The sequence below is a fragment of the Eretmochelys imbricata genome, chromosome 9 (genome assembly GCF_965152235.1).
Source record: "Eretmochelys imbricata isolate rEreImb1 chromosome 9, rEreImb1.hap1, whole genome shotgun sequence".
In the NCBI taxonomy this organism is placed as follows: domain Eukaryota; kingdom Metazoa; phylum Chordata; order Testudines; family Cheloniidae; genus Eretmochelys; species Eretmochelys imbricata.
Window position 1 is genome coordinate 26,940,703 of NC_135580.1, and position 21,518 is coordinate 26,962,220.

A 21,518-nucleotide genomic window follows, 5' to 3' on the forward strand; every position below is an offset into this window, starting at 1 on the left:
AGTCAGAATAATGTCATTTTTATCAGCAGTGCCTTGTGGATGAAAACAATTAAAAATAATAAGTAACAATGGCCATAAAATTCAGTGTCTCCCTGTTCTCCATGTTTGTGGTTAGTTGTGCACCTCTTCCTTCTTCCCTGAGCTAATATCCATAAAAATGATATCTACAGTCTCACTTTGAAACCAGCTTTTTCTATTGCTGAAACTAGAGAAAAGGCCAATTTCTGTTGTATATGATTTTGAGCAAGGATAATCGAATGGGGATAAAATATGGCCTATTCAGAGCACGCCTTAGTATTTTTAGATGTGTCCATGACAATATTCTACTCCAAAACCAAAGTATAGGCAACTCCACTACAAATGATTATATCACAATAAAAAAGGTCAGCCTGAAGATGTAGGTGAGCGTTAGCAAGATAATTCTTTGGAAAAACATCGAAACTTAATAGACTAATTTCCAGTGACAGAGAGCAAGAGAATTCTTCAGTTCCATCCATCCTCTTGCTGTTGGAGAAGAGGAACCCCACTTCTTTTGCTTGTGGCTATGCCTGGTTGTCAACATTGTACAAAGCTTTGTCAGGAACATTTCTCCAAATACAGGCAGGGTTCCAGCTCTGAACCTAGTATAATTCATATTTAATCCCAGGCTCCCAGCACTTTCTTTTTGTTGTTGATAAAAGGAAATCTTCTTAACCACTTTTCTTTCAGAAGAGATAAGCGTCCTCAAGAGTCATGATGGTTAAGAGGTGCTGAGCAGGGCTTTGGAGCATGGAGCAGCTCCAGAGCAGTGGAGCTGCAGGTTTTTGCCTGGAGTGGGAGCGGAGCCGGAGCACAGCTCCAAAGCCCTGGTGCTGAGCACCACAACTCTATTGAAATCAGTACTGGAGGTCCATCATCTAATAGGATTTGTCCCAAACTGGTTATATTGATTATTTTTATATATGCAAAGTGAGCTTCTTTATAATCTTCTGTAAATGCAAAGTTTGAAAGACGTACAGTACATCATGGTGGATTCAAAGGCAAGTTTAATTTTGATAACAATAATGAAAAATTAAGGAAAAATATGATAATCATTGCACACACATTCTGTTTTTATACATAGCTGTAAAAATGTCGACTTCTTGAAGATCGTGTGTTTTTCTTAGGGAGAAAATACAGCATGTTACCAGCACATCAAAATCAATAAATATTCAAATGGATGCCACATGTACAAACAAACAAAAACTCAGGGTTGTGACTTTTCATGATTCCAAAACCTTTAGTACACTATTTTTAATGTACAAAATATTTATGTTTGTGTTAAAGCCTATTCATGCAATATAGACTGACTGAGATTTGTGTCTTGTTTGAGTCCATATCATGTCTAAGCCTAGATTTTAAAATGTGCTATACAAATGGAATAAGTTCAGCTAACTTAAAATCATAAGGCTTACCATATAATGAGTAATAAGAGAAACACAAGCCATAAAATGGTGTTATTGCAAGGTTGTAATCTTCAGCGTTTTATTTGTTTTGATGATACAGTATCCAATGCGGTTAAATTACACTTTATTTTTGCAGTAAACAAAAAAGTTAATGAATGTGATTAGACAAAGTCTAATAACGGCACCAAAACCTAATTACATATTTATAACAGCTGTCATATTCACAGCCATTCAAATTCAGTTATGTTTTCAACTGCTTCCTTGAATGCTGCCTAGAGGAGAAACATACCCACACAAGTGCCAGCCACAAAAGCTTCTCAGGCTTAGACAAAATTGTTTCCTTACCTCAGCCATGGAATTTGGTCCCTGAACTGCCATTTGTCTCCACCCTTCCCTTGTACCTCAGACTCGTTTCTCACTGATGACTATGGGAACTGACCACCACTGATGAGATTAAATAGGCTACAACAAACATTCTATTGTTAAGTGATCCCACTGATATCCATTCAAGGGCTGGGGGAAGGACACTAAGATGGGCCAGCACACATGCAGGCTTATGAGGCATGGATTGTAATAGAGAAGTATTGAAAGATAAAGACACTTCGGGGAGTATGATTTGCTGTGATAAGTCAACAGCAGAACCTATAGAATGGAAAGAGGAAGGAAGAGGGCAGAGTGGGGAGTGGTAGTTAGATGTAAAAAAGATCTGGGGCAGGGGAACTTGTATTCTTGTGTAGAGAAATTCAAGGCTAGTAACTGATGGCAGTAAGGGCGAGTGTACTTGGATTTTTTATCCCAGTGATGAAAGAGCACTTAGATTAGAGACAGCCTAAGTCACCTGCCAGAGTAGGCAAGAAGCCAACCTGAACCCAAACATTGTAGAGAAATGTATAGTTTCAGTATGGCATTTTCACATCCACAATGTTCAACAGGGACCCTTTTCTTCCCAAATACAGACCCAGTGAATAAGAGCCAAATGCATTAAATACCCTCTTTTACTTTATAAGTTCATATTTAACCACTCAATATATTTATTTGCTACTCTATGTCCTAGAGCTAAATCAGTTGGACTTGTAATAAACATTAGAGCCCCATGAATTGCATCCTCAATGTGGTCATGTATTACTTCAATGCCTACTTTCCTAAGTCGTGAGACATACATGATTCCATCATCCCTCAAGACATCATGTTGACACGTGAGGATATATGTCACAGGTAAGCCAAATAACTTGGTATCATCAGCCAAGAGTGGTGCTGCCCTTGGATCCAGAAATCCTGGATATTTTTTTCCAAGCCTGGAACTTCCATAAATGGGGCTGGCATAAACATGATCCTTTTTAAACTTTTCAGGCAGCAAATTGCTCCAGTTTACAAACCTAAACAAATGGCTTGATTCTGCAGGAACATGTCTATTGGAAGCCATAGCTTCTTTAAGAGAGACATCAGTAGTAAAGTATTCACTCCAGAATCTGACCATCAATGACTTGGGCAGAATCGGCTTGTTCTCATTTTCTTTATAGGAGGGCAAATCCAGATCAAGGGTCTGAAGAGCAGGGTAAAGTAAAGCTTGGATCTTAAGTTTAGCTTTAACTTCCAGGTCATCTAGCAGCTGTAAAAATTAAAATGTTTACACAATCAATTAAAAGTTTCAGTTCCCTGACAGTGACTGAAGATCCTATAAGAAACGGAATATGTTTATTTTACAGTATAAGCAAAATAAAACAGATTAATAAAAAGCATAAGTTCATAGGAAGGTCACCCAAGACTACACTGTTGTATAAAAGCTCTGAGAATATCTTGAATGACATTAATGGTTTTCCTATGTAAAGTGCTAATTAAAGAAATAGTTCTATATTCTTTCTTGCGCTGAATGAAAATAATACATCTGAAAATGTTCTTCTTTAAAGGGCATTAATTAGAAGTCACTGGTGCATTTCTAACTAGTAAAAAAATGCTATCCATGATTTATGAAGCACAGACTTTTGAGACTTCATTAATTATTTTGCACCACATAAGCTTTAGCCACTCTGTCTTATTAAATCTGAGGAGAGATTTAGGGCTCTAATAATTGAGCTTTCATGCATCCTTAACACATGGAGAACAAAATGAAAATATATGAAATGAATTCAACATCATGGTTGTTTAAATGTCATCCTAGCCTTCTCCCGGCTGTACTGACCACCAGGAACTTGGAAGATTAGCAAAGCAGCAACATTACAAAATATAAATAATTTCTTCTCAGGGCAGTAACATCTTCACTTCAGTTCAGAATATCTTAACTAAACAGAACAACCTGCTTACAAGCCTGTACTATACTGACCAGTTACAAACATTTAATCACCTTTTGCAGCAGCACTTTAATCAAAATGGACCAAATTCTGCAATTTTTTTTTAAAAAGTCTCCATTACATGGGGTTTCACCTGAATAAGGGCTGCACGATTTGAGATGAGACTAATTATTATATTATTAAGTAGAGCTTTTTTCTCCGGGGGTATGCAGATCTGGAAGGCGCCCCCCAAGCACGTTGTGACATCAGCTACAGCGTTTATCTGTAACTGCTACAGTGTTATCAAGTGGCAGCACTAGTAAGAGCAACTCACGTAAATTGCGCTGAGGCAGGTTGTTCAATCTGAGATACAAAAACCACAGTCACCAACCTGAGAACTGATGTTTTCTATCTACCCACTTATGTCTGATTCAGCTCTCACCGACACCACCGTAAATAGAGATGAAAACTAACGGGGAGGCATATTTTTCTTTAATGAACAGAGATACTTAAGATGTTTAGATTTAGGAGCTATTTTGCTCAATTACCCCGGTAAGGAAAATGAGCGGAACGACTCTCTAGATCTGTAAAATATAAACAACCTACCTGCTGTGCCACTGCTGCAGCTAAGTTGCCTCCTGCACTGTCTCCTGAAACACAGACCCGATTTGGGTCCACCCCATAGCGTGCGAGAACGCTGGTTTGGAGGAAGAACTTCACGACAGCGTACACGTCTTCGAACTGAACCGGAAAATGATGCAGAGGTGCTAATCTGTACCTTTGGGGAAGAAAAACAAATGGGTTAGCTGGAGCTGCTTGGCAAAACAAACACGTTTTAAAGATGCTAATCTTCATGAAAATTCACACAATTATTCCAGTAGCAAAATTTTACCATTTCCACCTATTTTTTTTTTTCAACCTGACACTAAAAGGTTGAAATTTGTTCGTTGGGGGTCACGTGTAGAGCTCAGTGGTTTGAGCATTGGCCTGCTAAACCCAGGGTTGTGAGTTCAGGGGGGCCATTGAGGGATCTGGGGCAAAAATTGGGGATTGGTCCTGCTTTGAGCAGGGGGTTGGACTAGATGACCTCCCGAGGTCCCTTCCAACCCTGAGATTCTATGAATCTATGAAGTTTTCATCAGAGTTAGTTGAAATGGCAATATTTTGCCAGTGGGGTTTTTCTCTCCTTCCATTCCACTGAAGATATAAACAAATCCTGGTCCTGGTAGTTATTGCCCTAATGTATTCAAAATTAGCCATGAACTTCCATTGTTATGCAATTACCAGCTGACTACAATATATACAATGATTTGTTTCACTTCGATCATGCTCTCTCTGTTCCAGGGGTTGTGGTAAGAAGTACTACTAAATATGATTGGTTTGGTGTTATTGTGATTAAAGAAATTCCCCTCCCCCCCCGCATATTTTGAGAACATTCTAATGCTATGTAAATGTATTCATTGCATTGTTACTGTTCTACAGATCTGTGTAATGAAAATAATTGCATATCAGCATATATCACTCATTACAATAATTGTGCTGCTACAGAAAACATGGAGAAAAATCCCATCACCTCTGGGTGATTACTGATTTAAACAAAGTTCATGAATGATGAAGCCACTATTGGGAGTTAAAGCACAACTCTGTCCCAAGTAGACAACTAGCCAAATGCATAAAATACTGTGAAACACTCTACTCGTCCATCACTGAAGACACCAGAAGGACAGGCTAGGTCCTGGGCAGGGATGCATTATGTTCAAGTTGTTGGGTGGGGAGACTGTATTTATTTCCAGACTGTGGCTCAGAAGGCAAAAAAAAAATAAATCAGCAAAAAATTTATTTCAGTCACTAAAGTTAGCAGATGGGGCTCTGAACATACACACAGGGAACAGATTTGTTGTGTAAGAAGGCACCATTTTCCATTGTCACTGTTCAAAGTATTTTACATTTTTAAAGACGTTTTAGAAATTAGGTGGGGGGCGGGGAATGAATGGTGCTGGTGCCATGGTGAGTCCCTGAGACAGCCTATTGATAGTATGGCTCAGAAGAGCCCTGGTCGAATGGGCTGTGTACTGAGTCTTAGTCCAGATCTTAAAAGAGACAGTCAGCACAAACAATGTTGTCAGTGCCTGCAGCATATGTGCAGTGGAAACCTTCAAGCTGCCTGGCTGTGGCTCTTGGGGTGACAGATCATTGGTGGATGCATTCCTTCCTATTGCTTCCTCTAATCCTGCTCACCTGCCTGCAGAGGTGTGCAAAAAGCAAAGAGCCTCTTTGCATCCTTTCCCTGGAGTGCATCCAGGAACACAGGGTAAAATGCTGTCCTATCAGAGCAGAGCTGTTGTTCTCCCTACTCCTGCTCTCTTTCAAATTTAATGTCCCAGCCCTTCATTTCTTATCCAGAGTATTTTAAAAGAAAAATAGGGTATTTGTGGAGGAAAACTTAATCCCTTGGTTGATGAACAGCCACATCACCATGGCTGACAGTTGGGGTTGGTGCCTGGGAAACCTTGATTCACAGTATAAGGCGATTAACATGAGTTTTAACAATCTAATGGAGTGCCTGTTAATTTAATGTTAGTTTTACAAGACAATGTAATTACTACAGTGGAGTCTGGTGTGCCAAGCCAATTTCCTGTTGCAAAGAGGTGGGTATGGAAACAATGGCAATCCTAGAAGTAGTCTTCAATTGATTGCATTATTGTGTGCTTAATACACAGTACTGCAGGTTTTCTGTAATTAGGCCATCCATGGTCATCAGTGGTTTGCTCAGCATTACAAATGGCTCTCTGATAGTAACATTTGGATGGTGATCTGAAAATAAAATCCATGTTTGACAATTAATAATGAATTTCCTATGGGCAATCTTTTTCAAAAAGATGCACAGGCCTTGGGTTCTGTGGGTGCATTGGTATTGTATAGTTACATAACTATCTCAAGTAATTACATATGACAGCCTATGTCCAAAACAGATGGTGAAGAGTTACAAAAGGATCCCACAAAACTGGGTGACTGGGAAACAAAATGACAGATGAAATTCAATGTTGATAAATGCAAAGTAAGGCACATTGGAAAATATAATCCCCACTATACATACAAAATGATGGAGTCTGAATTAGCTATTACCAGTCAAGAAAGATCTTGGAGTCATTGTGGAAAATTCTCTGCAAACATCTGCTCAATGTGCAGAGGCAGTCAAAAAAGCAAACAAAATGTTTGGAACCATTCGGACCGGGATCGACAATAGGACAGAAAATATCATAAGGCCATTATACAAAGCCATGATACACCCACACATTGAATACTGCATGCAGTTCTGGTAACTCCAGCTCAACAAAGATATATTAGAATTGGAAAGAGTACAGAGAACGACAACAAAAACTAGTAGGGGTATCGATTAGTTTCCATATGAGGAAAGTTTAAAAAGACTGGGACTTTTCAGCTTGGAAAAGAGGACTAAGGAGGGAAATGAAAGAGATTTATAAAGTCATGAATGGTGTGGAGAAAGTGAAAGTGTTATTTACCCCTTCACAGCACACAAGAACCAGAAGTCACTCAATGAAATTAACAGGCAGCAGGTTTAAAACAAAAGGAAGTACTGCTTCACAACTGACAGTCAACCTGTGGAACTCATTGCTGGGAATGTTGTGAAGGCCAAAAGTACAACTGGGATCAATAAAGAATTAGATGAGTTAATGGAGGATAGATCCATCAATGGCTATTGGCCAAAATGGTCAGGGATGGAAACCCAAGCTCTGGGTGTCCCTAAGCTTCTGACTGTCAGATGCTGGGACTGGACAACAGGGGATGGATCATGTGATAATTGCCCGGTTCTGTTCATTCCATCTGAAGTCTCTGGTACTGACCAGTGTCTGAAGATAGGATAATGAGCTAGATGGATTATTGATCTGATCTGGTATGTCCATTCTTATGCTTTACTTATACCATTAAATATAATGGATGTGCACTGCCAAGAACAGGGGTGGGGTACTGCCTGGGTCAGACCTATTACAGAGCACAGGGCCTCCACACAGATAGCACTGGCCGCTTGCAGATTTCTAGAGATTCACATGAATACATGGGGGTTTAATCAAGTTTGGGGTTGCCATTGCAGTCTTTTTTTGGGGAGGGAAATGCCATGTTGCACTCCCCTGCACCAGCCTGGCAAGTGTAGTGGGGAGAGACTCAGTAAGCAGATCATGGAAACTTCCTTCCTCTGCAATACTTCCCATGGACTTTTCTGCAGAAATGAGTGATCTGGGTGTAGGCTTTTCTACTATGCCCAACACCCTAGTAATGGAGTTCCTGTGATAAATCTCTTGCTTCAAGGATATAGAATTCAGCTATAAAAAAATCTATTCCTGGTGTGAACTTGGTTAAAATGGAGAGTCGCAATTTTCTAAATAAAATCAAACTGTATATTTCAAAGTTATAAAAATGAAAAAGGAGAAACAGAGCAGCTTCAAATGCCTTTTAAAAGGTGCAAAAAATGGCTTCCAAACTTTAGCTGATTTTCCCCCATATTGTATATGCCTGTTGAACATGGACCCATTCTTTTTAATAGACAAAGACACAACTAAATAAAATACTGAGCTAATTGAAAATCAGCTTATCCCATCATCACCCTAGGGTGGCCAGGTGCCCAGTTTTCAACCAGAATGTCTGGTCGAAAAGGGAACCTGACAGCGTCTAGTCAGCTCCACTGACCAGACACCCAAAGTCTGGTTACTGTGGGAGAGGGAGGTGGGGAGGCACTGGGTCATCACCCGCACCTGCCCCTGCTCAGCCGGGACTGCCTCCTATGTGGATTGGGCAGCTGCAGCTCCGAGCCCTGGCTCTGCAGGGGTGTCTCTCCTGACCCAGGAGGAGAGTGGGGCATGCAGGAAGGAGGGGGAAAAGCAGCAAGCGATGAGGGGGAAGGGAAAAGAGGAGTGGACTGGGGCAGGGCCTGGGGTGGAAGAGGTGGGGCCGGAGAGTGTCCAGTTTTTAAATATTACCAAATTGGCAACCCTACCTCCCCCCTGCACAAGCCAACATAATTTAATTTCACTTTGTAATGGCATTATAAAGGTGTAAAAAGAAAAGGAGTCCTTGTGGCACCTTAGAGACTAACCAATTTATTTGAGCATGAGCTTTCGTGAGCTACAGCTCACTTCATCAGATGCATACCGTGGAAACTGCAGCAGACTTTATATATACACAGAGAATATGAAACAATACCTCCTCCCACCCCACTGTCCTGCTGGTAATAGCTTATCTAAAGTGAGCAACAGGTTAGGCCATTTCCAGCACAAATCCAGGTTTTCTCACCCTCCACCCCCCCACACAAATTCACTCTCCTGCTGGTGATAGCCCATCCAAAGTGACAACTCTTTACACAATGTGCATGATAATCAAGTTAGGCCATTTCCTGCACAAATCCATATTATAAAGGTGTGGATTCCATGCAAGCCTTTCCAGCTATTTGAATGAGCTGCTTTGGATCAGACCCTCTGGAAGGAGAAGGGAAAGCATTCAGGAAAGGTGCTGCTCTTTTCCTTCCTCACCTATTCCTTGGAAAGGGATCTGCAGGACTTGGCTCTTGTCTGTTCACTTTTTTGCAGGGAAGATTTGTCCTAAATAGAAAGTGCCTATAACTATGGGCTGGGCACATCTGGAGAAGTAGAGATTATCCTTGCACAGGGTACAGAGCAGAAGTTTAGCTACCCACCCCCCTCACAAAAGAATACCGACGCACCACCACCAGGAGAGTGTTCACTCTTAAAATCTTTGCAGTTTTTGTTTACAAGTAATTATCGTTAACCACATAAAACACACCCCCAAAACACAAATATATAGTAAACAAAGGATCATTTATCCCAACCCCTAATTCAGTCTAGAAACAGAATCGCTCTTACTCGACTGATATGACAACAGCATTTAGCTCGTTTGCCGTCCATCTTGACAGGAGGTCATAGGGCTCCATGGCTGAAATGAAATAAGTCACTTAAAGCATATTTGATTGCACTTATACACAAATACGTAAACAGCTCCACATTTCTCTTGGCAGAAGTCCTCTGGTCCATTTCCAAAATCTCCACAGTTCAGTGCCTTCACAGCAATGCAATTCAACTGTTGTACAATCAACTTTATCGAGAAGCACAAAGTAAACAAATGATTCAACTGTTGCTTGAACACTATCCAAGAAGACATCCATGAAAGAGCAATGTATTATTTAAACTCATGAAAGCTTGGATTTTATGACAGACAAAAAAGGAATGAAAATTACACCGAGGAGGAGCAGATTTATCTCTCAGTCACATGTGTGCAACCATGCTGAAATTAAAGGGGTTGCATGTGTGTTAGAGATGAGAAATTTGTCTAAGTCTCTGGCAGACTAGCAACCACCCTCCCTAGTACATAGGGAGCAATGCAAGGTAAGCTATTTAGTGATCATTAGGAATTTAAGCCATAGATGCTTTTGTTTGTGATGCCAGTTTGGCTGCTCATCCTAAAATGGTAATTTAATGACTGTAATAAATGATTATAAAGTACATTAAGAAGAAGCAGACAATGTTTGCGATGAGGGAAAACATGACTGGGTGTGAGTGTGAGAGACAAGAGAAATCATTCCAATTAAATAATACTAGCAAACGCACAGCACAAAAAATTAAAACATTTTAAAATGCCTTGTTGGAAGTAATGTGGAAGAAGACTAAGCAAAAACAAGCAGGGAGATAGTCTCCAATAGCTAACTGAAACAAAAGAGATCTACTTTTCCTTCTTCCAGGAGAATGCACAGCATCAGAAATGCCGAACTGATAGGAAAAGATTTCCCTAAATGGAAGAGACCCTTTTAAATTACACATGTGGTTTGGACTTATTTATATAACATAGCACCCCAGGGGAACCATGACGGACATGAAGAAATACAATTAATGCAGTGGTACCTGAAGAAGCGAGTGCAGTAACAACTTTTTTTCTCTTTTTTCTGTAACACATTTTCCCTGCCAGTGAAAACACAAGACAGACAGGGCTCTTGCTCTAATTTCTGAAAATGATCTCTTAATTCAGGCCTTTCCTACACGCAGAGTACTAAAATCACCCTCAGTGGTGAAAGAAACGTAACATATAAGTTAATGCATAACTCTGTCTTCTCGTGAGGAAAAGGGGACCCTCCAATATATACTACACATTCACTTGTTAGGTATGCTTCCTAATTCTGGCATTCTGAATATGTACCTTCTATCAGATGATGTAAAGTAATCATAAGGGCCTAACAACCTCTGCATTGCACCATTTGATTTCTTCCCATTTTCTCTCTATGGTCATTCTTAAAAGGCATGGGGAATCTTAGGATCTGGGCCAATCAAAATACACTTTAGGTGGCAAAAGATACCAGATTGCCCTCTAGGTTGTCAGAGAGGATGGTGGTTGCTTTCCCTCTCCTCCTCTGGAGACAGCAGAATCATGTGGAGAAGCATCTGGTAGCCAGAGCTCCTCTCTACCTCCCATTCCTTTCCCTTGTGTTGTCTCTGCGCTTTCCCCTGTGAGATCCCGATGACTCCAGGACACTTCTCTCCTCTGCACTCAGCCCATTCCCCTGAACACTCACCCATCACTCACAGTTAACCCAAGAGAAACTCAGTCCCTCCCTTGTGATGGACACTTCTCCCTCCCCATGAGGCTCCACCATGAACACTGTCCCATCTGTGGGTCAGCCTTTCATAGGGATTTCCTCCTTTGGGAGGCACCTGACTTCCCCATTTAGATGCTCTTCTCCCTTATGAGGGGCCTGGCTATTCCCGTTCTTGCTCCTTTCTCCTGTTTTTTTGTGTAACAAATCCATGTGCTGCAGATAAGATTTATGTGATCATATACACAGGAATGTGGAACTAGAACCTTTATTCTTCTCCTCAGAAGACATTGACCTGTGTCACCTGAGCTACAAGCGAGCTATTACAACTGTGATTAGTAGCAGGTCCCTTATCATTTTTGTGGGCCAGTGACTAGAAGGCAATATCGTATACAAAAAACTAACACCTTACAACAGTAGGTGAGACCTTTTGTACAAGACTCTTGTTAGTGAAAAGAAGAGGTCCTTGGACTTACCTGAGCCTCCTACACACCAGCCTCCACCATGAATGTAAATCACTGCCCTTTTCAGCCCACTGGATTGCTTCCTGGGTACATACAAACGGACTGGAACATTGTTAAATTTTGTGTCAGTGACAGTCACATTTTCATCTGATATTGGTGCAGTATACTCTATACTTGTGATCATCATCAGAACTTCCATGTAGTGCACCAGACCCAGCCACTCAGCAAACTCAGCCTAAAGTCAAAGGAAATGAAAACAAAGTAAGTTTTAACATCAGTACATCAAGTATAGACTGAATCCTACCTGTACAGTACAGGCTATGTACAATAAGGGCCGTCCTTTGCTTTATTTAAGTCAATAGGAGTTTTGCCATTAATCCTTCTCCCACTGAATTCATTCTCTAAACTAGTGGTTGCCAACTTTTTTGAGCCACTGTATCAGTTTGCCATACTAGGTCCCCAGGTGCACCACCCACTGCCCACTATTTCCCCCATCTCTTTTTTGAGCTGTCATCTGTATTGGAACTTAGGCTCTTCCAAAACTCATAACTGAATGGAAGGTGGGCAGAGAGAGAACCCCAGCACTCAGCGCACAAGCATATTACCATTAAGACAGAGAGCAGGAGCTGGACTTTTAGGGTGAAGGTGGTGTGGCTAGAATGCTGATGTGCTCCCGGCAGCCTGGTCTGCTGGAACAGCCTGTTTGGCGCTGTTGCAGCCCCGAAACAAAGCAACGATTTGAGTTGATCTTGGAACTGGACTGATGTCTGGTATTCATTTGTGCCCTTTTGAGACCCCAGGATCAGACACCTACTCCCAAAACATGGAAGGACAAGTACTGTTAGGCACTGGCTGGAAATCACTGTCCTAAGAATTAGATAATTTTAAAAAAACAAACAAAAACAACCACCACACACACACCCCTACCAAAGCAGCCTTTCTGTTTTTAAATATTGATTTTAAATGGTTTGTCTTTTCATGGTGTCTTGTAATGGCAAAAATGGATGTACAATAAACTGAACTCAAATCTTTCATTTGAATATTAATTAGCATGGGACATTTTATACCATCAGTTATGAAGGCAAACTCTTTACTGATTTCATTGTAGTTCTGCTTAAAAAATGATGGTACAATATGGTCCTGCATATTTATTTTATTTTGTCTACATGTATTACATGTTTTATACCTTCATTTCTGTAGCAATGCACAAAAATACCACATGAATCAATACAAAAACAAACAAATTACAAGTGAGATGGGCCTTCTATGCCAACAGGATAAGAGGGAAGATGTGGCCAGTGGAAGCCTTTTCTCCTTCCTGAGGTAGCAGCAGGAAATTTATAGGGAGACTTTTGGTGGCTCTCTCCTCCATACCCAAAAGGCATAGGAATTTTAAATGAAGCCATACCTTCTCTGACAGGAGAAGAAATTCCCTCTGGGTTGGAGAGACAAAGAGGCTAGTTCACTCAATCGCTCCATCAAAAGTAGCCCTTCCTTATTAATACATACAGTATTCTGCAGCAATCGTCATAAAGGAGCTGCTGCCTTTGGATCTTACCCGTGTGGGAACATTCCATGCTTTGTAGATTCATATTAGGGGAGAGGGAACACTACTGCTGTTATTAGGAATGCAGATGAAAAGAAACAGAAGATCCAGTAGATAACCTTTCACTACCAGCATCCCACAGTGCCTGAAACATATCAGCCCACATTCTTTCTCCCTCCAAACATTCTGTAAATAGATTTTAAATAGCTCTTGGAAGCTTATCTGTTAGGACAGTTTCAACCCCCAGGAGTGTTTAAAATGAAATTCCGAACCATAAATCTCTCTGACTTACTTAACTGCCCAGAACCAGCACTGTCTTTTTTATTACATGCAAACACAAAAACTTTATGGACAATGACACAGCAAAAGAGTAACTTAACAATACAAACCAAACAGAACTGGCATTGGATCTAAAAATATCCATAGCTTCCAGATATCTGAAAGCAGGCAACATGCTATTATGGTCTTGGTTTGGGGCTTTTTTTTGTTTGTTTTTTGTTTTAATGGTACAGCTGACAGTGGTCAGCAATGGACTTCATCCTCCGCTGATTATATGGATCTAATAATTAGAAACTATATCAACCTTGCTTAAAGTCAAACTGCTAATTAATGGATCTGTGCCACTGGGGGCCTTAGGAGTAATAGGAGTACTAGCGGCTGTTGCTGAGGGGGCTGCCCCTGAGGTTCCATTGCAGGAGCAAGTAGAAGACCAGGATATAGTGCAGTACTAACTAGTTGATCACAATCATCTTAAAATCTATGACGCTTTTTGGTTAATTGGTTAACAATAAATCAGTAACTGCCAAATGTTTGAAATAGTCTCTGTTCCCCACAACAGGAGGAAATTAAGAATGAAGGACTTCATGATGGTGGATATGCCTCTGGTTTGGTGGATACCAATGTTTGCCAAAAGGGAAGGCATGTTGTTCTTAGCTGGGAAAAGCAGGGAGGCAGGATGCTCCAGTGCTTAGGGCACTACCCTAGGACTCAGGAGTACCAAGTTTAACTTCTTGCTCCACCAGTCTTCTTGTGATGCTTAGTGTCTCTGTGCCTCAGTTCCCAGTCTGTGAAAAGGGGAATAAAGAAGTTCCCTAACTCCCCAGGGTGTTGTGAGGATAAATAGATTAGACTGTGGGGAGTTCAGATATTACGGTATTGGGAGCCATATAATTATGCTCCCCTTGTTACCAGACACCACTGAAGCTTCTCTGTATAGATGTTTTCCTACACAGGTGGAGGTAGGGAGAGCGGCAACATGCTAGAAGAGACACTTGGGGTCTTATAGGAATGTCTTGTTAAAATTCTGCCACCAGTTCAAGGGAAAGTTGGGCTAATTTCACTGCTTCTTCTGTAGTTCACCCCCTCTCTGGGGGTTCCCACAAAACGTCCGTAGCACAATCACTGTGGCATAGAGGTGCTGAGGAGCAGTCTGCCTTCACAGTGTACTTCCTGTGAGTTTTGGTGGCTTTCCAGTTGGAACACATCTTCTGTGAATATACAGAGCTATTCCGCATGGTCTTGGAAAGCAGATATGAAGGACTAAAGTTTACTCCTAACTAGGAAAACAAGGATTTCATTGCATGAAAAATTGGGAGGTTTCTTTTGTTTTTGTTTTGGTGCAGAACAAAACTCTCTGTGTGAGACACATACATTCAAGTCCCTGCTCCAAATGAGGCAGAATAGGGACTTGACCCTGTCTCTTCCATATCTCACGGGAACAACCTTACCACTGGATTATTGGGTACCTAGGGGTCACTCTCTCTCCTTCCTGTTTTGACCAGAAATTACATCCTGGATCTGATAAACCTTCCCAATTTTTTTTTTTTTTTTTTTTGCCAAAACCTTTCCATTTCCACAAAAAGTTTTGGGTTTCACAAATTGGCATTTGTTGATAAAATGTTTTATCTGAAAACACTCTCTTCATTTTGGTGCAAGGATTGTTAAACCCAGCAGGTGAACTACATACTTTTCAGCACACATCACCTTTATCATTGCTTTGAAGGTCTGTGGGTATCTAGTTATGGGATTGGTGTATGTCCTCTCTCAATCTTAGACAATACATTATTTCTTTCACATTCAGTTAAATGGCTTCAAAAGCCGGGAGGATTTTGGAGACCCAACCTTTGACGGAGAACAACCCTAAAATTCTCCCTGTGTACACTTTTAGAAAAGTGTACACAGTATTATGTATGCCCTTGCTGTTCTTTAGATGTTATATCTAATCTTCTGAAAGAGGTGGTTGAATCTAGTGATGAAATGCAAGTTTAGGTCACAGCATTCTTGCTGCTAGTTCAGAGAGTTAAAGTATGTGTATGGTAATGTTTCTAGAACATTTGAAAAGCCTTTAGAAGTTGATTTTAGAAATATATATATCGTTAGTACTGCAAAGAATTATGTGATTCTTCACTATGTTTCCATGTGTAACTCCTGTAAGGTTATATGCTGGGACAAAGTTCATGACAGCCAGGCTGACTCTGTTTCAGCATTCTATTTCTGCCTTGCCAATCATGTGTTATACACAGGATTTTTTCTCCCCAGTCCTGCAGAGAACCACTGACTGAACGCTACCTGTGGTGCTGATTCAATGTTGCCTTTAGTGTAATGCTCTCTTTGCCTGATTTAAGTAGTCTGCCAACCACAGGGCATGAATAATAAGATCCGAAACATCTCTAATATACATCACAGTGCCCCTGTGTGCCCTTTCCCCATTATTCTGTCACTTTTCCAATTCTGTCTGGGATAATGAATGCATCAGCTACTTTGTATTCTATTCCATTCCTCAGAAGGGTAAGACAATTTACTTTCCATTTTTATAAGCCAGTTCAGTAGATTTTGATAGAAATATCTAGACACCAGAGTTATTCCTTATCCTGCTGAAAAGTGCCAGCAGAACTGCCATCCCAGATGGACAGAGGGAATGAAATTTATCCAGCTCATCTAAGGCTGGGACTGATAAGGGTGTAACAGCACTGGTGTAACAGTTGGGGAAAGGCCACAGTCATGATGTTTCCCTTTCTCTGCCATACCACATGAATATAAATGTAAACATTCTGAATTTTCTGCAGTAGCTCAGTTATGTCACACGTCTTTTGAAAAAACAAACAGGTTTCTCCAGCTGAAGTGGTCAGTGGTAAGCACAGGATATTTCACATTCTTTGCTCACTACCAGTCTAACATCTCAGTTCAGAAGCCAGGGTTTTCACAAATAAATTGTCAAAGTATTTATGTCAGTCACAGCTATAGCATTCCTATTTACTCTTCATTGTGTTTGACACACACATCCTACAACTAATCTCTCCAAAATCAAACATTCAGGTACAGCAGATGTAAAGTTTCCTCTGTGCTGTTTCTGAATGCACAGTGTAAACAGAGAGGATATAAGTTTATTTAAAAAATCTGTCTTGTGTTTTCTCTGGCTTGTTTCTTCTTCCACTTGCTTTTCCTCCCTACCCCCCCTTCCAGTGGAACTCTGGGTTTTAAAAATATTGAAACCTAGTTCTTATGTTGCTTTAAAATGTTTAGCAAGAACATGATGAGATTATGAAACATGACCAATGGAATAACAGAGCAATGCCACAGTGGTTGGCAAGCAAATCAGGGATTCAGCTTCTGAAATTAAAGTCAGCCTCTTTTAGAATTAGACACTATCTAAGCATTATCATACAAGGCTTATCACAAGTGATTCTGAGGGGGCGGCTGAGGGAGAGACATTGGGCCAGATTCTGATCTCAGTTATGTGGAGTGATTATTATGCTGTCTCCATATCATGTGCCAGCTCCCTGAAATTGTAGCACATTTTGGCAATGAGTTATTGGTATTTTCTCTCAGCTGAAGGACCCGAATATAGTCTGGACCGTAAAGTGAGTATTATTAATGATTTGTGGCCATTACAGTGTAGTTCTAATTGCCACTGAGACAGCTAGCAATAACTTAGTTGTGAGTTAACTGTCTCCTTCATTACTAAACTTTGGAAAATGGTGTCCCCCATAATCATGCTACATGCAAGTAGCAGAATTTGCAGTTTATTGTGAAAGTTTAATATATGATCTGGAAAGCAGAACTCATGCTAAGAATTATATAGAGGTTCCCTTCCTCCATCTTGTTTTCATTGACCCAGGGGTGGTGGTTGTGCAGTTGTGTGACCAAAAGTGCAGTTTGTCAGTACTTTTCCTTATTCTCTTTCACTTTGTTCTCTCCTCTCACTTATTGGATTTATATTTTAATAACTGACTATCCTTTTGGTAGGTAGCACTACTTTATATAATTTAGTCTATGTAATCTGGATCAGATTTTCCATATTATGAGAAATGCCCACAAGAAGGGGCTGGAGAAGAGAAGAAACTCCAAGAGTTTCCTACTGCAAATGTTACTTGCAACATCATCATTTTAGGGGGAGTAGGTGGGCTACAATTTTGGAGACCATGAACCCTCCTGGCTCTCTGCATCTCCTGAAAATGGAACTGCCTTCCATGACCTGTTTCACAGGAATGACAAGTGCTTCATTGACCTTGGCCCCAAGGGAAGTTTGGTATCAACCACATCACCATAGTTCTAGTATTAGGAAAACTAGACACCAATTACTGATGATACCCAAGTAACCTGCAAGTAGGTAACAGGCCACATTTGGCAGTGACATACAAAATTTGGGTGTAAGCAATAAAATAGTGTCATTTATACTAACTTGGATGTGCAAAATGAGTAACTTACGTGCAAAGGGGACTGAAGAGAAGTGTCACAGAAAAAGCATCCCTCTGGCAGAATGAAGGCCTCTCCAATGTTGTTATACCCTCAGGTTGTTACTTTTCCTGCTACACAGCAACTTCCACATCCTCAAATGTAAGTTACTCATTTTACACGTACACAGATCTGGCATTTTGTGCAAGTGACACTTTTGCCACTTACACATTTACAATCAATTTATACCACACATGCAACTTTTGCATCACTATTTAAGTCACTGCTGAATTTAGCCCAGCAAGCCAGAGTTTGATCTCAATTACTACAAACATAAATCCATGCAGCTTCACTGATGTTTGTGGAGCTATTTTAGATTCACATTTTAATGTTACTAAATAGACCCAACGATCCACCATCACATATTCTGATTTAATAGTAAGATATGGTTTTCAATAATTGGATGGGTTTAATCCAAATCATTTAACAAAGCTCAGGAGTATTGAAGAAAGCAATACCGTGTTGGCAGATGGATTGAATAAGATCACATAACAGGACTTTTCTGTCTTTAATTTCTAGGATTCTGCCAGTGGTAAAATACACATGAAGAGGTACCTTTGTTGGATTTTTAATAAACTTTAATTTTCAAAAGAGTGTTCTCCAGTGACACCTTTTTAAAAAGGTAGAAGTTTATTTGATGCTATGTTAAACCCCAGAATTATAAAGAATTAGTTAAAATGCAGAATTAAAGCTGATGGAGAAAGCTGTATAGAAATGCAAGGCCTTGTTGTGAATTGTATTTAGAGTAGAATTCAGAAAGATCATATGCGTCTCAGGTTATAGTCAGTTTATTTTTTAAATCTGCCCACAGACTTCATATTTAAGAGCTCTTTGCTTCATTCCACTGGAGCAAATAACATTAAAATGGATAAAAAACACCAGAACAGTAGCAGAGGAGAAATAGTGGTTCCTTAACTTCATACTGCTTCACTCACTGTGACCCACAGAAGTACACCTATGCCAAACAACTCCGTACTGCAGGGCCTCTGGAGGGTTTCTGAGAGAGGTCTGAGCAGAAACTGGGCAATGGTCTCTTTGTGGCATTTTCCTCCTCTCTGAAGCTTATGCTGTCCCCTAAGCATCTGCTATTCTCTCAAGATGGGCAGTTGAACATGCCAATCAAGTAGAGGCAATGAGTGCATTTCCTCTGAGGGAGCTACGCTGCCAGAAATTCTGAGGAGGTTGAGCAACACAACAGAACAGCTGGTACTCTGCAGGTTTCCAGCTTCCTTTTCCATTTGGTCCAGAGGATCTGCAGGATTAAGAGGCTAAACCTTCTCTCTCTCCCATTCTCAAATCTCTCCCATTGTTGAGAGCATGCATCAAGATCTCCGCAAGGTGAGCCAAATGGAGTTTCTGGAGCTCTCTCTTCTCCCATGGGTTCTATCACCAGGGAGAGGGTAGTGTGTGCCTTTACATTTTTCCTCCCTGTACTAAAAGCTAAAGGTGTAATTAAGAGTGATGGATCCAAAACAAAACCTCAAATGTGGCTCACCAAAACTTGATTGCTTTATTCTTATCACTATCTGAGGATGTTTAAACCTAACTGAAGTTTCAAACAAAAGTCTCCACGACTCAAGTATCAGCTTTGAGAATTCTCTAATGGGTGTAACCAGTTAAATGTATTAATTCCATTTAATTGAAATTAATACCTTAATTTCTTGAGCAAACTTCAAAAATGTGTTTCAGCTAAATTTCTCATTGGCAAGGTATAGGTCTGAAGTGTAATTTCTTAAATGCAATTGCAAATCGGAATAAATATGTTGCAGTAAAAGCTATATCAGAAAGGAACACAGAATGAGTGATAAAGATAGCACAACATTTGCCAAGGGCCTTCGTCAACAAGTAGGCCCAGATTCCACTAATGCAATTAAAAACCAAACTGTGGATATACTTTTGCAGTTGCAACACAGCAAATATGGAGCTTATTAATAACAAAGATGTTATATAAATTCATGCATAGCCCAGAATTTTTGGCATAAAACAGGTGTCAGAGTTTTTAAAAAAAGATAATCAAACAGCACATTCTGCTTCTATTTTTCACACCCAGGAGATTGAGTAATGCCAGCAGCTAATTAGCTAGTCAACCACAAACTTTTGCAAAATTATGATGTAACTTCTTCTGTTACCCTTTTTCCTATTTTGTATACTTTACATTAGCAACAGACTAAATTAGTAACAGAGTAGATCACATTATTATATTTGTTACAGTTTCACAAGATATAATCCTGAAAGATGACAATTAAGATTTAAAAAACTGTATCAAAAGATTAAAGCTATCGAAGTATTCTTAATAGAGCTCTTCAATTTGAGGACGCTTCATTTCAGTTTGTGGCCTAGGCAACCATAGAAGTACGCCAGCAGTCTGGACCATGCTGTCAATTTTAAATAGAAATGTGATCTATACCTATTGTGACGATCACGTCCCTCGATCTGCTGGCAATGCCCCTACTTATACATCCCAAAATGCCATTGGCCTTCTTGGCAACAAGGGCACACTGTTGACTCATATCCAGCTTCTTGTCCACTGTAACCCTTAGGTCCTTTTCTGCAGAACTGCTGCCTAGCCAGTTGTCCCTAATCTGTAGCGGTGCATGGGATTCTTCTGTCCTAAGTGCAGGACTCTGCCCTTGTTCTTGTTGAACCTCATCAGATTTCTTTTGGCCCAATCCTCTAATTTGTCTAGGGCCCTCTGTATCCTATCCCTACCCTCCAGCGTATCTACCACTCCTCCCAGTTTAGTGTCATCTGCAAACTTGCTGAGAGTGCAATCCACGCCATCCTCCAGATCATTAATGAAGATATTGAACAAAACCGGCTCCAGGACCGACCCTTGGGGCACTCCACTTGATACCAGCTGCCAACTAGACATGGAGCCATTGATCACTACCCGTTGAGCCCGACAATCTAGCCAGCGTTCTATCCACCTTATAGTCCATTCATCCAGCCCATACTTCTTTAACTTGCTGGCAAGAATGCTGTGGGAGACTGTGTCAAAAGTTTTGCTAAAGTCAAGGAATAACACATCCACTGCTTTCCCCTCATCCACAGAGTCAGTTATCTCATCATAAAAGGCAATTAGATTAGTCAGGCATGATTTGCCCTTGGTGAATCCATGCTGACTGTTCCTGATCACTTTCCTCTCCTCTAAGTGCTTCAGAATTGATTCCTTGAGGACCTGCTCCATGATTTTTCCAGGGAATGAGGTGAGGCTGACTGACCCGTAGTTCCCCAGATCCTCCTTCTTCCCTTTTTTAAAGATGGGCACTACATTAGCCTTTTTCCAGTCGTCCGGGACCTCCCCCGATTGCCGTGAGTTTTCAAAGATAATGGCCAATTGCTCTGGAATCACATTCGCCAACTCCTTTAGCACTCTCGGATGCAGAGCATCTGGCCCCATGGACCTGTGCTTCTCCAGCTTTTCTAAATAGTCCCAAACCACTTCTTTGTCCACAGAGGGCTGGTCAC

At 40.6% G+C, this 21,518-nt stretch overlaps 1 protein-coding gene across 1 annotated transcript in view; it reads right to left on the bottom strand.

The window, feature by feature from the left end:
* Nucleotides 1-1,082: 1,082 nt before the first annotated feature.
* The window catches only part of LOC144270147 (arylacetamide deacetylase-like), a 33,333-nt gene continuing 12,897 nt past the window's right edge, over nucleotides 1,083-21,518 (bottom strand). The window contains exons 2-5 of the mRNA XM_077826404.1: nucleotides 11,783-12,005; nucleotides 9,589-9,658; nucleotides 4,298-4,469; nucleotides 1,083-3,033 (exon numbers count right to left, since the gene is read on the bottom strand). Of these exons, the coding sequence (XP_077682530.1) occupies nucleotides 2,425-3,033; nucleotides 4,298-4,469; nucleotides 9,589-9,658; nucleotides 11,783-12,005 (1,074 nt within the window). The 3' untranslated portion in view covers nucleotides 1,083-2,424. The remainder of the gene's footprint in view (nucleotides 3,034-4,297; nucleotides 4,470-9,588; nucleotides 9,659-11,782; nucleotides 12,006-21,518) is intronic.